This window comes from Martes martes (assembly GCF_963455335.1).
Source record: "Martes martes genome assembly, chromosome: 8".
NCBI classification, from domain to species: domain Eukaryota; kingdom Metazoa; phylum Chordata; class Mammalia; order Carnivora; family Mustelidae; genus Martes; species Martes martes.
Window position 1 is genome coordinate 8,992,684 of NC_137895.1, and position 16,325 is coordinate 9,009,008.

General features: G+C 59.4%; 1 protein-coding gene across 1 annotated transcript in view; it reads right to left on the reverse strand.

Moving 5' to 3' along the window:
- CACNA1I (calcium voltage-gated channel subunit alpha1 I) overlaps positions 1-16,325 on the reverse strand; it is a gene marked incomplete at both ends in the record, with an annotated part of 101,823 nt that overhangs the window by 28,739 nt on the left and 56,759 nt on the right. The window contains 4 exons of the mRNA XM_080811364.1: positions 5,336-5,757; positions 8,186-8,498; positions 11,822-11,914; positions 14,032-14,347. Of these exons, the coding sequence (XP_080667490.1) occupies positions 5,336-5,757; positions 8,186-8,498; positions 11,822-11,914; positions 14,032-14,347 (1,144 nt within the window). The remainder of the gene's footprint in view (positions 1-5,335; positions 5,758-8,185; positions 8,499-11,821; positions 11,915-14,031; positions 14,348-16,325) is intronic.

Consider the following 16,325-nt stretch of genomic DNA (forward strand, 5'->3'; position numbering starts at 1 on the left):
AGAAAGGTCAGAGCGAGAGTGGGATGTGAGAGCGAGCGCCGTCCACTGGCGTCCCCAGCCCCCGGCCCAGTCCCTCCACCAGGCGACAGGGTGACAGGGCGCTTCTCTAGCCTGACGCTGATATTCCATTTGGGTTAAAAGGAGAAGAGGGGGAAAAAAAAAACGCATACAACCGCCCACCTGCAACCAGTGCTTGGGAAAACTAATAAAACTGCCAGGTCCTCTCAAGCCCGGAGAAAAAGCGAAAGCCCCACTTCCAACTGTAATTACATCTGACTCGCAAAATGGCCCCAAAAGAGGAGTGGGACCCAGAGAGGGGCCCTGGGTGGGGAGGGGCTGGGCCCAGATGCTGCTTCTCGGAGACACCAATTTCCCAGCCTGCCAGATCGACGGTGGCAGCAGAGATGGAAAACGGGGCCGCTGACAGTCCGACAGTCGGTAATGAGGGTCGGCCCGCTCTGGGCCCCACAACGCCCCCCCCACACACGCCCGCCCCGTAACTGATGTGGGACCGCCGCGCTCGGCGAAAGGTCGCCTGCTCGCCCCCCGCCCCCCCAATCACAGCAGCTGTTTCTCTAGTCCAGCGCACACCTGTTAATCTTTCCCTAATGGACCATCCATCACTCCCGCAAGCATTTTTCTGGGAGAGAGACAGGGAGCGAAGACAGATGGATGAACACGGACTCTTCTGTATGGTGAGATGAGGGGGGAGGGCGTGGGGACGGGGACGGGGGCAACCGTGAGGGAGATGGACAGACAGACAAATAGGGACACGGGGAGTGAGAGGCAAAGGTGGGGTGTGGAGACAGGAAGAAAAACACGTGTGAAAACATAAGGAAGGCCCAAGATTAGGACCTTGTGGGTGTGGGTGAGGGGGCCAGAAACAGGAGCGACAGGACGCAGACAGACCGCGGGGCAGGGGCGGCAGAGACCCACCCAGTGGAAGGGGGAGGCGAGAAAGGGCGGAAACCATGTTAGGCAGGAGGCAGGAGGGTGGAGGGCAGGTTAGGAGGAGCTGCAGACTGGAGGGAGAGGGACCGGGGCCTCACTCCTCCTGGCCCAACGCCATGGAGGCATGAGGCCACCCAGCCTCTGGCCGTTTCTGCAGGGGTCAATAAGGTCCTGCTGGGCAGGGGCCCCTCTACAGGCAGCCTGGAGCCCGGTGCCGCCCCATGGTAATGATGGCAGCTGGTATGAAGGGTTTCCCCTCCCCCAGCTGGCGCCGAGCACTTCCCTCAAATTATCTAGATCTCAAACGTTACCCCATGGTATCCCCATCTCATAGACGGGAACACCAAGGCTCAGAGGGAAGTGACGACTCAGGGCCAGGGCCAGGAAGTGGTGGAATCAGATCTTAATCTGAATCAGAGGAATTCTCCCTCTGGCCTGTCCCCTCCCCTGGCCCTGACAGCTTCAACTCCCCCACTTCTCTGACTTGAGGCTCCAGCTCAGTATACAGACATGTCACTGCCCTCCTCACAAGTCTTCTGTGACTCCCCACTGCCTTGAGGACAAACCCTGCCTTAAGACACTTTATGAATGGACAGAAACCCCAGCCTCCTGGGCTGTCTCCTGCCCTTCATGCACATCCTCCTTGAGGGCTCAGGGCCCTTTGGGGGAATGCCTGTGCTCCTGGTCCCTGTACCTGTCCCTCCTCTGTCTCACTGATGAACTCCTCATCAACCTTCAGGATCCATCTCCAGGGCCACTGCCTCTGGGAAGCCTTCCATGACTGCAGCCCATGTAGGCTCTCTCCCTTAAGTCCCCACAGAGCTGGAATATTGGGCACCAAGCCAGCCCGTCCTCCTCTTCCCAGAGTCATGCCAGATTGGCTGCAAGAGGGAAAATAAAGATTGCTTTGAGCCATCCACTGATCTGGAGGCCTTGAATGGCATCCCCTGGGAGCACGGGTCAGTGGACCTACCCTAACCTGCCCCGGGAGGTTGCCTGCACCCCGGCCCTGCTGCCTGGTCAGGGCAACCCTCTGTTTCTTCTTGTCCAACTCGATGACTATCCTTCAGTTCCCGGACAGGATGGGGCTGAGAGCAGCCTTGCCCAGCTTGGGAAGAGTCGTGCACCGGGGCAGGTGAGTGCCGGGAGAGGGAGAAGTTGCCACCAGAGCTCAGCCTCCCCACCCAGGCCTCCTAGCACCTCCCGTCCTCTTCACGGAGCCTCCGCCTCTGCCTGAGCACCCTGGAGCCTTGCTCTGACAGCTGCTTACCAGGTCAGCGGGCAAGCCTCAGTTTCGCCACCTGCCCAGTGGATCTAAGACACTGGCCTTGCCTGTCATTTGGCTGCCGTGAGGCTCACAAGGAATGTGACAACACAAGACAGCAGGTGATGATGGAGAGATCTGGGCCCCCCAGCTAACCCCACCCACCTGCTCGTCGTGTAACCTCTGTCATAGACCACTCGGGGTCTCCCCTCTCTTCCCTTGGGCTACTCGGGAGAGCAGACTTGAGCTCTATCTGACCACCTCATGGGTCACAAGCAGGCCCCTCCCTGGATGACCCCCTTTTAACTGTCACCTCCTCCCAAGCCAGTCCCTGCAAAGAACAGCATCTTTGCCCATGAGGAACCTGGGGATGTCGGTGTCCCTTGTGATTAGGGCAGACACGGCCACCTAAAGGCCAGGGGCACCCACAATCTTACCTCTCGTGGGAGCACCTGTGACTGCAGAGGCAGGGGTGGCAGACGGAGCAGGAGAGCGGCGCACAGGCTTCGCCCCATTCTCACTCCCCAGCACCCCCCACGACCCTGCCAGCCTCCCTGCCAGGCCCCCGCGATGCCTCCCCGCCGCAGTCACCACCCCTGCAGGAAAGGGGCTGTGCGCCTTCGCCTGCTTTCTCCAGCTCCTGCCCGCGCTCCCCGCCTCCCAGTGGCCCTGGGCCACCTCTCTCTGCAGACACCACCTCAGACAGGGTTGCTCAGAATAAACACGGGGGCGGACCATTTCCCGCCAAGCGGCGTCTGGGAGCCGAGGGGAGCGGAGCGAACCCGCCAGCGGGCCTGCAGCAGACCCCGCGCGGAGCTGGGGGAAACAATGCCTGCCACTCAGGGCAGCTTTAAAAAGAACATTTTAAAAAATTCTCCCTCCCCCTCACTTCTTATTTAATTAATTAATTAACTTTTCCAGGCTCCAGACAGCAGAAGGTAACCTCACCCCAAGGGCACTGATGGGAGGCTCAGACAGAAGATTCCTAAATGATTGCAAATCAGTGAGAACCTACTGTGTGCCGGGCTTCCTAGTCAACCCGCCCGGCCCCTCTGTGACAAGGGTCCGTGTGCCCATTTCCAGATGGAGCCACCGGCTGGGGGAGGCCAAGGGACTTGCCTGAGGGCCCCAGCTGGCCAGTCACAGAACCAGGGAAGGAGCCGGGTGGGGTGGGGAGTAGGGGCAGGTGGCAGGGGAGGGGTGTGGGGTAGAAGCCAGGCCTCTGGGTAGGGGCGAGGCTGTGACCCAGAGAACCCGACAACGGGCCTCTGACAAAGTGCCCTGATCCGCAGCGCATGCCGATCTCTATGGTGTAAATACTCTCACCACGGCCAAGTTTAAGCTACCGACTGTTTAAAAACAAGCTTCCGACATTCCTAAGTGTTAGAAAATTGGCTCTGGCAAGCTGCTTCTCCCAAGCCCCAGCGGGAACGGGGCCCAGGCTCCCCTGCGGCAGCAGCGCCGTGACAAGCCCTCTCGGTGCCACCGGCTCAGAAAGGAGAGGCAGCGCCCCAACGTCACCTGGTCCCCCGCGGGGCCCCCCCTCTAGGACCGCTGGCCCAGCCAGGCTCCTGCGCCCCCCTGGCAGGCCAAGGTCAGGAAAGGCCAGAAGTCTGAGCCCTAGGCAAGGGTGCTCTGGGCCGCCTGTCTACCCAGCTTCACCCTGCAGAGAGCCGTCCCCGCCCAGTCCCCCCCCAGAGACCTTTTTAATTAAGCCAGAATGGCTGGCAAGCCGGCAGCTCCGAACAGAGTGTCGCTGCAGCCCCAGGGGCCGCATTTCAGTAAATTGAATGGAGCCAAGGCTTGTCGAGCTAATGAAGAGGGAAATGAGAGTGTGGCCTACCACGGGGCATGGAGGGCGGGGGGGGGGGGGGGGCTGCCACGGAAAGAGGGCGGCACGGAAGCCAAGGGGGACTTCGTTCTAAGCCCGCGGGGGGGTCGTTCTTGCCACAGAAAGATGTGGGTGCAGATATGACCCCTCACTGGCTGTGGGACCTCAGGTCAGTGACATTCCCTCCCTAGGCCTCAGGGTCACTAGCTAATACATGGGGTGCCCTCACAGGCCTAGCGCACGGGTCAAGGGAGGGTACCCACCCAGGGGCTGGGGGAGCCAGAAAATGGTGTTGGTTTTGGGTGGTTTTTTTTTTTTGTCAAATAGGGCCAGGACCGGACTTGTCATGAAGGCTGTCACCCCAGGGTGTGACCTATGTCCTGGAGACATGTGCTAAGCCTTCCATCCTGTGTCCCTACAAGTAGCCTCTTACCTCTTAACGTACCCTCCCTGAGCTCCTGCCACCTCTTCCATGTGTTTTACCCCCTTAGGATCCTGTCTCCAAATTCCTCTCACCCCCAAAGCCCCAGGAGTATCCCCGAGGGCCCAAGGGGCCTGGGACACACCATTTGACTCGGCCAACACTCGCTCTGCCCTCTCTGCACCCAGCGCTGAGGACGGAAGAAACCAGGGGGCTGGCAGAGGAGGGAGACAGGGGACAGTCTTTGCAGGGCAACATCGGGGTCACACTCAGTGCCTTGGGGTGGTGTGGACGGCGGACTAAGTAGGGGGTATCGGGGACAGGAGGATGCCCCACCGGCCGAAGACACTGCCCACAGAGGAGCCGTGGCTGTCAGAGGAAAGGTCTGGATTTTGTGCCAAGGGCAATGGGGAGCTATGGCAGTTCGGGGCAGAGGAGAGCCCAGACTTGGGAAAGATCATGCCAACTGTCTGGTGGAGAATGGACAGGAGGGCTCACGAGGAAATTGACAACCGGAAGTCAGGTTTGGCAGAGACTGACAGGAAGGGCTGTGGGTGCCTGGTGTCCAGGCTGAGCTGCTCAGGAGAAAGGAGCTGGATCTGAGCCCCGCAGTCCCGGGACTCGCGTGGCTCCCCTCGCTCACTCGCTCACCCACTGTGCAGACCCCCAGAGCTTCTCCCTCCCTCTGGGCTGGGCCCGGGGCTCGGCACTGAGGCCACAGGGATGACCTGGACCTAGTCCCTGTAGGATGGGAGACAGACACACAGGGGATGTTCCATACCCCGGGCTGCATGGGTCCAGCTTGGGCGCAGGCACCCCGGCCCTCCCTCCCCACCCGCGCCCAGCCCTGCACCCGGCGCCCACTGGCCTGCTCGTGGTGCTCGATGCCCATGCTGACGGTGTTGACCAGGATGGCCATCATGATGCCCCGGTTGAAGTACTTGCTGTCCACGATGCCTCGGAGCTTGGCTCGAGTCTCCCGCCACACATCCCCACACAGCCGGGTGGCCCCGGCCGCCCGTTCCTCCACGTCCTCCTTCCCCAGCCCTGAGGATGCCCCATCCTCACTGCTCCGGGCTCCGTCCCCATCGGCCTCCTCCGAGCCACCAGCAGAGCCACCAGAGCCCGAGCCCTCCTGGCCCGAGTCGGTGCTGCCCAGGCCCGAGGGCCGGCGGCTCGCCTCGTGCTGGCAGCGGGGGCAGCTGGCGGGGTCGGAGGCCAGCATGGCGGAGATGGGCTGCACCAGCGCGTGGGGCGTCGGGTCCAGCGGACTGTGTTGAGGGCACAGCTCTGCAAGGCAAACACAAGGCAGGGGTGTTGTTGCCTCAGGTCACGCGAGTCGGAGGGTCTCAGAGGCACAGTCCCTGCCCACACCAGGCCCCAGCCTGACCCCGGGACACAGCCCTGTGTGTGCGCCTCAGGCTCCTGGGCTCCAGGCCCTGCCTGGGACTCGCGGGGCCCAGCAGGAGACCAAGGGGCCTGTGGCTCCTGGGGGATCAGCTTCAGCTCTCTGGGATTTGTCTGCCCCTGTGTAAAGCCAGGACCCGGAGCGCCTCCTTGCAGGGCTGTGGGGCGGGTTCAACAGTGCTGCGTGTGGTGTGTCTGGAACCGCGCCTGGGGCGCACGTGCCTGTTACCCAGCCTTGTTCCATCATTCTCTGGCCCGAGGCCCAGCCCTCCCACCCTCCTGCTTGCTGACATCGGAGCTAGGGAAATGGCTGAGGAACAGCTTCTAGAAGAGTCAAGCTGGTATGGAAGATGGACGCCCCTCAGGGGGAGCCCTGGTGGCCTGTCCATTGTCCGTTGTCCCACCCTTATGTGGGGCTTGTGTCCTGGGGAGAGAAGGAGGCCGGAGCCCTGGGCAGGGACAGACCCTCGCTCTAGAAACTGCCTGACAAACTCCCTCCTCACAAGCTGAGAGTCAGGCTGGCTCCTGGGGGAGAAGACACAGCAGGGAGTGGGGCGCAGAAGTTTCCATCCCCTTTGCCGCCCCAGGGAGAGTTTCAGAAGCCTGGGCCAGTCGTGGGCCAGTCGTGGGCCAGAGCCCTGTGACCTGTGAACCCTTTCAAACGGGTGTCAGGGAGTTTCTTTCTGGGTGGTTTGGTTTCTTCATGTTTGCCTCCTATATTTTCCTAGAATAAACGTGTTTTGCTTATGTGAGCCATAAATAAATAAATAACATTAAAGGGAAAGAAAAACATGTAATGCCTACCCTTCCTTTCCAGACTTTGCCTCCAAATATCTCCCAACGGCCTGGACGAGGCCCTCGGACACATTCATCCCCTGGAGCCGGAGGGGGACAGCCAGAATCCCAGGGGTCGGTCCCATCTCAGCCAAGCCCTGCTCGGCCCCACTTGTACGTGGGGCTGGGCCCCTGAAACTTGCTTTCCAGGGAAGGGGGAAGGGAAGGGGGAAGGCACGGAAGCCCCAGGACAGGGGGCACGTTCTCCCTCCAGATGGCCCCCTGAACTTCGTCCACACAGGTTCCCTGGGGGAGCGGGACAGCAGCAGGAAGCCCTCCCCACATCTCCCGGCCTCTCCAGACCCCAGCTCCCCCGTCCACGTGCTGGGCCAGCCCACGGGCCACCTGGAGCCTCCTCCAAGACCATGCCTGGACGGCTGGCACCCGGGGATGGGTGGGCGGCAGCTCTGAGCACCAGCTCTCCGGCTTGCTTCCCAAGAATCTCAGATTCCCAGGATGTCAGAGCCGCGGGAGCAGGGCCTGGGGGTGGCTGACTCCCACTGCTCATCGAGCCTCCCCCCCAACTTTGCAGAGCAGGAGCCTGAGGCCCACTGAGGGGCCCAGGCTCTCCAAGGTCACACACTGTGCAGCTGCTCTGGGGTCCAGTCCCTGCGGACTTCCATAACACCAGCGGCTAAGCAGGGGGGGGGGGGTGTTGGATTGGCTGGGGGGGCCATCTGCCAGGGTGCATTTGCCTTCTGTGGGAACAGGAGCATTCATTTTTCATTACCCCCTGGAGGCGGGCTCAGCAAACCCAACTTAGATGTCTCTGATGCTGTTTTTGTCCCTGACACATCGTGTGACCTTAAGTGACCCCCTTCATCTATCTGGACCTTAGTTTTCCCACCCAAAAATGGGATCATGTCACTCGCTGGGCCCCCTTCTTAGGACTACTTTCTAGAACAGATGAGAAAATGAATGGAGAGCCCTTTCTGAGCCTAATAGCCAGGAAACAGGAGATCACAAAATGGCACAGGTGTCCCTTACACACCATGCCTTTGCAGGGGGGGCACACCCCCTTTATTCCAGGTGGCTGGTCGTCACTGCTCTGGTGTGCTAGCAAGCACATGGGGGCAGCAGGAACCCGTGCGGGGGGTGAGGCGGGCTGAGCGGACGGGAGCTTCAGGGTTTTACCAGACAGGACGGACAAGTGTTCATTTCTCTCAAGTGTAAAGCCCAGGGTGGAGTTTGAGTGCACAAGACCACACACCGGACCCCAAGGGAACCCCTCCAGGTGGCAGGGTGCTGCTCCCACCACCCTAGCCCAAGGCCAGCCCAGGCCAGGCCCCAGCAGGAGGTCAGGAAAAGGAAAGCAGGGAGGGAACAAGGGGCACGGACTGGAGCTCCGCCTGGGCTCCCCCTGCCGGACAGCTTTGCTGGCACTGAGGAGCTGGGGGGCTGTGGGGTGCCCCGGAGGCCGTGGGGGTGGGAGGGGGCCCTGGGGCACCCCCTGAGGCCGCGGGGGTGGGCCACTTACTATAGTGCCTGGGCTCCTTGGCGTGGGCCCCGGGCTTGATGCTGGTGGGCGCGCCCGGGCCCGGGGCCTGGCGCCGGCTCTGCAGGGCCTGGTAGAGGCCCAGGGCTCGGCGCCTGGCCTTGCGCAGGATGTGGCAGACGTACTGAAAGATCTCCTCGTAGCAGTCGCCGGGCTCCGCGTAGCTGGCCACCGTGCTGGAGGACAGGTAGCGCTGCCGCTGCTCCAGCATCAGCCGGTGCTCCCGCTGCTTGGTCTCCGAGAACTGGGTCGCTATGACAACGAGGCACAGGTTGATCATGAAGAAGGAGCCCACCTGTGACCAACGGGAGGAGAGGACAGGGACAGGAATAGAGGGGACAGATTGGTGGAGGGGGGTAGGCAGAGATGGGGGAGGGGAAAACGGAGAGAAAGAGAAAGAGAAACGGGGGCGGGGGCGGGGGGGGGCAGAGATGGAGCCGGAGTGACAGTGGCAGGGGAGAAGCAGAGGGACCCACAGGCAGTAAGGAGGGCAGGAAGGGGAGAAGGGACAGATCGGAGGCACCAGACGGGGACGGGACAGAGCCAGGAGGCAGACAGCCAGAGATGGCCAGGAGGACAGAGAGGCGACAGGAGAAACACCGAGAGAGAGTGACACAGGCTCAGAGAGTACAGGGGCAGAGGGCACAGCAGATGCAGAGCGACGGGACACGGGGAGGCAGGGAGAGAGAGGGGCGGAGAGTGGAGGGCCCAGAGAGACGGAGAGGCACGGGCACAGATAGGGACAGGAAAAGATTGCTGAGGCCTTGCTCCGACAGGAGGCCAGGGCCCCAGGACAGCGGTGGCCCGGGCAGCTCCCTAGGCCCCACTGGGACCTGCTTCCAAACCCGCTCCCACAGGCCCTCAGGCCCAGGGCCACGGCTGTCCTCCCACCTGGGACACCAGCACAGAGGCCGGGCAGGGAGACCGGGGAGGGCGGCCCAGCCCCACTCAGGCCATCCAGGTCCTGAGTCCCATTCCAGCCCTTCCCTCTCTCTGGCTTGACTTTGGCCTTGGTTGGGCACCCAGACAAAAGAGAAGGTTCCTTCAGAAAGCGTTTACTTGTGTGGCTTTACCCCTGCTTGGGTGGAGGAGGCAGGGAGAGGCTGCCCGGTTAGTCCTAGGAATCCTGCCACCTCCCGACTCAGGGCCCAGTTCCAGCGGCCACCACAGGGAGCAGAGCCCTTCCTGCCCTGGTTTCCAGAGGGCAGGCTGCTACCCTAGTCTTAGCTAAGCCTTTGAAGGGGATCTGCAGGCCCCGTCAGCAAGGGGAGTGGCTTTGCCTCCTCCTCCAGGCTGCCTTCCTGTAGACCCCAGACCCAGCCACTGATTCACCCTTCCCTCCTGTCCCCCAGGCCAAAAATAGGGACCTTGGGCTTCTGGGGTTATGGGGGGCAGAGGGAGGGCTTTCTGGCTGGAAGACTCTGGAAAAATTCCCCAGTAAGAAGATGCCCTTCATTGGCTCTCTTGGTCATGTCTTCCAGGAGCATCTCCTAGGGCCCTGCCCAGCACCAGGCCCGTGGGAGGGGTCACCGGGAAGGAGAGGGCACAGCCCCTTCCCTCTGGGAGCTCACAGCTGTCAGGCTTCTACCCAGTCTGCCTCCACAGCTGCTGGGTAGAAGGGGGGGGCCTTCTACCCAGGGGCCCCCCCACCCCATCCCTCTGGACCTCCGTTTCCCCATCTGTAAGGCTGAAGGCTCAGGAGAGACAAGCTTAAGACTTTTCCAGTCGTGGGGAACCCTGAGGACCTCTCGCCTTGCTGGGTCCTCACCTGAGGAACAGAGTGGCCAGGTGGCCCAGCGGGGCCAGGGTTGACAGGGCAAAATGACAACAAGGTCACTCAGACTTTGCTCTCTGGGCCCTTCCCAGCGCCTGGAAAAACTCAGCACTGTCCGCCCCCTGCCAGTGCCCCTTCTCTTAAGACAGGGCCACCTGGGACCCAGTAACAGCAGCGGGCACACTGACGGGGTATGCCAGCCCAGAAGCCTGGGTGCCATCACTGTCCCCTACTTTACTGCGGGTCGGGGGAGCTGAGGGGCCTGCCTTGGGTCACGCTGGGAGTCGCCGGTCCCACATTCCCACCCCTGACTCCATCCGGAGGGGCAGACCACATTCTCCAGCCCCTCCCTGAAATTCAAGGCTCCTCTAAGCAACCCCAGTGTTTGAGGTCCCGCCCTCAGGACTCTGCCCATTTCAAGGTCTCTGTGCTCAGCCCCCTGCCCAGAAGGCTCTCCCCGCAGCTGCCGGCCCTGAGCCTTTAAGGCTCAATTCTGCGATCACCTCCTCCTGGAAGCTTCCCACTCCCCCATCCCTCCTCCAAGCTAGATTCGAAAGATCCTTTGGGTTCCCTTAGCCTCTCAGGCTTCCTTCTGTCATGGGTCCTAACACGCTGCCCGGTCGCTGTCAGCTACAGCCCATCTCCGCCCCCCACCCCGCCCCCGGCCCCCAGACTAAGCTCCTGGAAAGCAGAGCGGGGGTCCCCCTCACTGCTCAGTTCCCAGTGCTCGGGCTCAGGCCCCCGAACAGTGCAGGCTTCCCTGGCTATGCTGGGGAAGGGGGCAGACCAGTGGGTGAACGACAATGCTCATCAAAGCCCGGACCCCTCTCCTTTTATCCGCTGTCTCCTTAGGGGTCCACGGCCCAGGCCTCCCCAGGAAGGCATCAGAGCAAAGCTGACAGCAGGGATGTCTCAGGTCACTTGCCAGCTTGTCCTGAACCCTTAGGTCAAGGTCCCCCCAGCTCAGAACGGGGTGCTGCCCCCAGAGAGCCAAGCGTGCTCTCTCCCACCACCAGCACGCCAGAGAACTCGGCCTCAAAGCAGCAGGGAGCCACCAGCGCTGACTCTCCCGGGAGTGAATCACCTTGACATTTGGGGGATTGTACCGGGGCTGGGGCTGCAGTCAGGCATGACAAGGTGGATGAGCTCACATTGGGCAGGCTGTGGGGGAAGGCAGGAGGGGCGGCTGGCTGGGGAAGGGCCCTGCTCTGTGAGACAGAGCCCCGCCTCCACCCCAAAGCAACCCCCACAAGGCAGAGCCACCTGAGAGGTGGGGGTCCCTCCGAAAATTCAGGGAGCCCCGTGGAGAAGCAGCTGGGGGGGGGCTTTCATCTCAGGGCATCTCCTCTTCCCACGCCAGGAAGACAGGAGTAAGCCAGAGCCCTAGAGAAGCTTCCGTCCAGGGGCTGCCCCCGGTTAAGGTCAGGAGAATGCGTTCCCCGTGACCACGAGGCAGAGAAACATGAGCAGAAGCGACTAGATGGACTTAAATGCCCAGAAATGAGAAATGAAAGCAATAGAAAATGATGAATGCTTCCCGCTGCCGCCTTGACGAGTCCCTTCCATCACCCGCGGCTCGGAGGCATTTAAAAATCGCCCCTCCTGGGGAGCCCGGCTGGCTCAGGCATCAGAGCCCGAGACTCCTGATCTCCGGGTTGTGAGTTTGAGCCCCACGCTGGGGGTAGAGATTACTCAACTATGACATCTTAAAAAATTGCCCCTCCTGCTCCCTCCCACTCAGGTCCCCTGGCTCTGCGGGGTTCCCGGGGGACCCCCCCCAACCCCATCCCTCGTCCAGGGGTCCTTGAGCTGGCCCAGAAAGCCCCAGCTCCCCTGACACTTACTATGATAAGCAGGATAAAATAGATGAAGTTGTAGAAGGAATGAGCGTCCATGACATAGTACATGATCTCCACCCAGCCTTCCAGAGTGATCACCTGCAGCCAGAGCAGAGTGGGGTGGGAGCGAGCCTGAGACAGGGCAGGCAGGACCCCCGGGGAAGGCACACAGCAAATGCAGCGTCCCAGGCAGAGGCCCTACGGCGCACCCGACCGCTTTATACACATTCTCCCTCGGACTCCTCACAAGTCTCGACGGGCCAGCCATCCTCACCCCCGGCACACACGTGAGGAAACAGAAGCTCAGAGAGGTTACGGTATTCGCCCGCTGTCACACAGCCCAGTAGGCGGGAGAAACCAGACTTAAACCTGCTCCAGAGCGCCCCCTCCAGTCTCCCACATGAAGGCAGGTGGGCTGGAAGCAGGGGGCCCTGGACTCCGGCCCCAGCTCACCAACTGGGCCATTCTCTGAACCTCAGCTGCTGCTGCTGCTTCTAGGACACGGGCTAGCAGGCCACCTGGTAGGCAGGGCTAGGGTGCGGTTCGGCTGAACCCGGAAGCGTGGCTGTGATGAGGCCGGTATGACTGTTGTCCCCGTTCTCCTTCCCAGAGAGCGAGGCAGAGCAGCCTTGGGCACAACAAATGCTGGGCCCTCCCCAGCGTCGCCCTCCTGTTCACTTCTGGAGCGGGAGCCCCGGGGCAGCCCACTCACCCTCTCGGGGCCAAGGGTCTCCAAACGCAGCCGCTGGGCTGTGATCACATCACATCATAGCTTGCAGCTCTGAATCCCGTGATCTCACTGCTCCCCAGACCGAAGCCACAAAGCAGCCACCTCAGTAGGGCCCTCCCTTCTCCTCGGGGCCTCTCAGCCACCACCCTTTCTCTGCTCTAGCCCTGTTCTTCCCTCTGACCGCAGCACTCAGGTGACCCTGACCGAGCCCTCGCTCCACGCTAGGCTGACTGCTCTGCTCACATCATCTGGTTTCTTCTTCCCAGTCATTCACGGTAAGAGAGCTGTTATTACCCCGACATCGGGGTGGGGGGGTGGGAATCTGAGGCTCAGAGACATCAAGAAGTACACCCAAGGCCCCACAGCCCTAGTTCCCTCAACATACCCCATCCCTGTCCTCTGCAATGCACGGGGGCCACGCAAGGCCATCAAGCCTTTGCACACAGTAACATTAACACTGCTTCGTGCAGGGGCGCCTGGGTGGCTCAATTGTTAAGCATCTGCCTTTGGCTCAGGTCATGATCCCGGGGTTCTGGGATCCAGTTCCACATCGGCCTCCTTGCTCAGCAGGGAGCCTGCTTCTCCCTCTGCCTGCCGGTCCCCCTGCTTGTACTCTCTCCCTCCCCCGCCCCCGATAAATAAATTCTTAAACAAAGAAAAAAAAAAGGTTGCTTTGTGTGTATATATGTGTATATGCATATGCTGAGTAAAATGTATTTCTTTTTTTTTTTTTTTTAAAGATTTTATTTATTCATCTGTCAGAGAGAGAGAGAGAGTGAGCACAGGCAGACAGAGTGGCAGAGGGAGAAGCAGGCTCCCTGCAGAGCAAGGAGCCCGATGTGGGACTCGATCCCAGGACGCTGGGATCATGACCTGAGCCGAAGGCAGCCGCCCAACCAACTGAGCCACCCAGGCGTCCCGTAAAATGTATTTCTTAGTGACTGGTCAAGAGAACTGTCCAAGAGACCTTGCCCAACCCCACAAACAGCTCCTCGGTGCTCTCTGTACAACCCCGGGGCTTTCCTGCACCCCGGCCTTCGCTCCAGCGCTCACCTCCACCAGGAGTGTGTCTGCTCCCACGTCCTACGTGTGGGCCTTGCCTGGTCAGCCCCTCAAACAAGGCTCGAGTCTGGCCTCTCCCCTCTCTGAACAGACCTCCCTGCTGGGGTCCATCTACCCCTGGGCCACCTGGGATTCCACAAAGAGCATAGGCTTTGGGGTCACCCAGACCTGGACTAAAGTCCCGAGTCTCCACGAAAGAGCACATGACCCTCATATAGCTCGCTTCCTTTCTTTCCAACCTCAGCTGCTCTGTCTGTGATCGGGCTTGATAATGCCCCCTGTGCCAGCGAGATGGGCAGATTTCAACTAAACCCCAGTGCCAAGCCCCACCTGCCTGAGGAAGCTGTTCACTCCACCCCTCGGTCCCACTCTGGTCTCCTGGACCCCCAGCAGGCGGGCAGGCGCCAGGCCTGAGCGGCCTCACCTGGAAGATGACGATCCAGGCGTAGCCGATGTTGTCAAAATTGATGGCGCCCTTGTGGGGGTTGGCGCTGCCCGTGCGGCACACGTTGTAGTAGCGGTTCCAGTTGACACAGAGCCCGCTGGCGTTGAGGTCCTGGCGCCCTCCCCCAAAGTCGTAGACATCATCCTTGGACAGGCAGCACTCGCGGCCCTGCTCCTTGAGCGGGGGGATCTCGTGGCAGCCCATGATGCCATTGTCCCCCGAAAGGGAGCAGATGAAAGGCATCTCGTCGTCCTCCTCCGGCTGGTAGTAGGGGGGCAGGGCCACATCCCCTTGTCTGTGCACAGGGGATGGTGGGGAAAAGAGAGAAGGGATGGGGTCACCGCCAGGAGTAGCAGAAAGGGGAGAGGCAATGCAGTGTGTCGGAACTGTCCCAACAGGTCCTATCGTTACCTTCAGGTCTTTGCCCACGTTGTTCCCCCACCTGGGACACCCTTCCTTCCCCAGGGTTGAAAAATCTCCCACTGAGCCACTGTGGTCAGCACCAGGGTACCTCCCCCCGGGAGCCTTCCCTAAGGGCTAGTCCTTGGTCCCCTGTGGCCAGACTGTGCCCTGCATATACCCCCATATTGCTCCTGGGCCATAAGCACCCAACTTCTCTGGGGGCCTGCAGCTCTGCTGGGGCAAGGACAGGGTCTCAGCCTCCCCAGTCCCCACACACTGTTTGGTCAGCTCAGGGGACATGTTTAATCCACAGATGCCGACTTTTACTGATCCAAGAGTTGAGAAGCTGATCCTCTGCCTGCCCCACCCCTTCCCATCTATGTGACCTTGGACTGTTAACTTCCTCTCTCCGCAGACCTCAGTTTCCTCATCTGTAAGACAGAGACGACAATCACTGCCCTACCCATCCCGTGGGGCAAAACAATGATCCATTGCAATCCAATCAAAATCCCAACTTGTTTTTTCCCGTGGAACCTGGCTCGATGGTTCTAGGATTTATCTGGACGGGAGAAGAGTCAAAACACTTTTTTAAAAGGAGGAGGAGAAGTCCAACCCGACAAGAGAGCAAAATACAACTACAATTATTACTAGAGTGTGATATTGCAACAGGAACAGAAAGATTCAGGGAACACCACCGGGCACAGGGACAAACCCATACATAAAACAGAACTTAATCTATTAAAGAAACACCTTTTCGGGTCCATGGGGGATGGAAGAACTACACAATAAATGGTGTTGAGATAATCATTGTCTGTTTGGAAAATAATAAAGCTAGATCCCTACCTCACTCCATATACAAAAACAGACTTCTTAAAGACTTCGTATCAAAAGAAAAAAAGAATGTAAATAATGTCATTAATTATTTATCTCGATTGCACATTGAAAATAATCATCTTTTGGGCACCTGGGTGGTGCAGTCAGTTAAACGTGTGATTGTTGATTTTGGCTCAGGCCATGATCTCAGGGTCCTGGGATCAAGCCCCATGTCAGACTCTACTGAGTGTGGAGTCTGCTTGAGATTCTCTGTCCTTCTCCCTTTGCACCTCTTGCTCTCTCTGTTTAAAATAAATAAATCAATCTTAAAATAATAATAATAATAATCTCTTGGATATATTAGGTTAAGTAAAATATATTACAGAATTTAAAATAATAAACTTCTGGTGGATTAAAAATCATAAATGTAACAAACATAACCACAGAAGTATTACAAGAGAACAGGGAACATTTTTGTTAACTCAAGATATATGAGGCCTTCTGGATAAAATACACAAAATCCAAATGCTACAAAGGAAAAAGTCAAAAGGTCCTATATACAAATGTAAAATTTCTTTCTTTCTTCTTCTTCTTCTTCTTTTTTTTTTAAGAGAGAGAGGGAGAGGAGGCAGTAGGGCAGAGACAGAGAGAGAGGGAGAGAGAGAATCTTCAGCAGGCTCCATGCACAACATGGAATCTGACACAGGGCTCGATCTCACAACCCTGAGGTCATAACCTGAGCCAAAAGCAAGTGTCAGACATTTAAGTGACTAAGCCACCCAGGCACCTGCGGAGGCCGAGAAAAATCAAGGCCACCCCACCTCAGGTTTAGCCTTAGCATAAGTACAGCCGTCTTAGCTCCGACAGCCATCTCAGACCCCTGTGCCCAAGGGCTGAACTTTCCCCTACTTTACTTTAGTTCTAAGGACCCCCACCCTGCTTTAGCGACAAGAACCCCCACCCTGCTTTGGTTCCAGAGACCCCCACCCATAAATACCCCTGCCTTAACTAAGCTCGGGGTCCAAGTCCCTACTCCGCTGTGTCGGGTATTCTTGGGC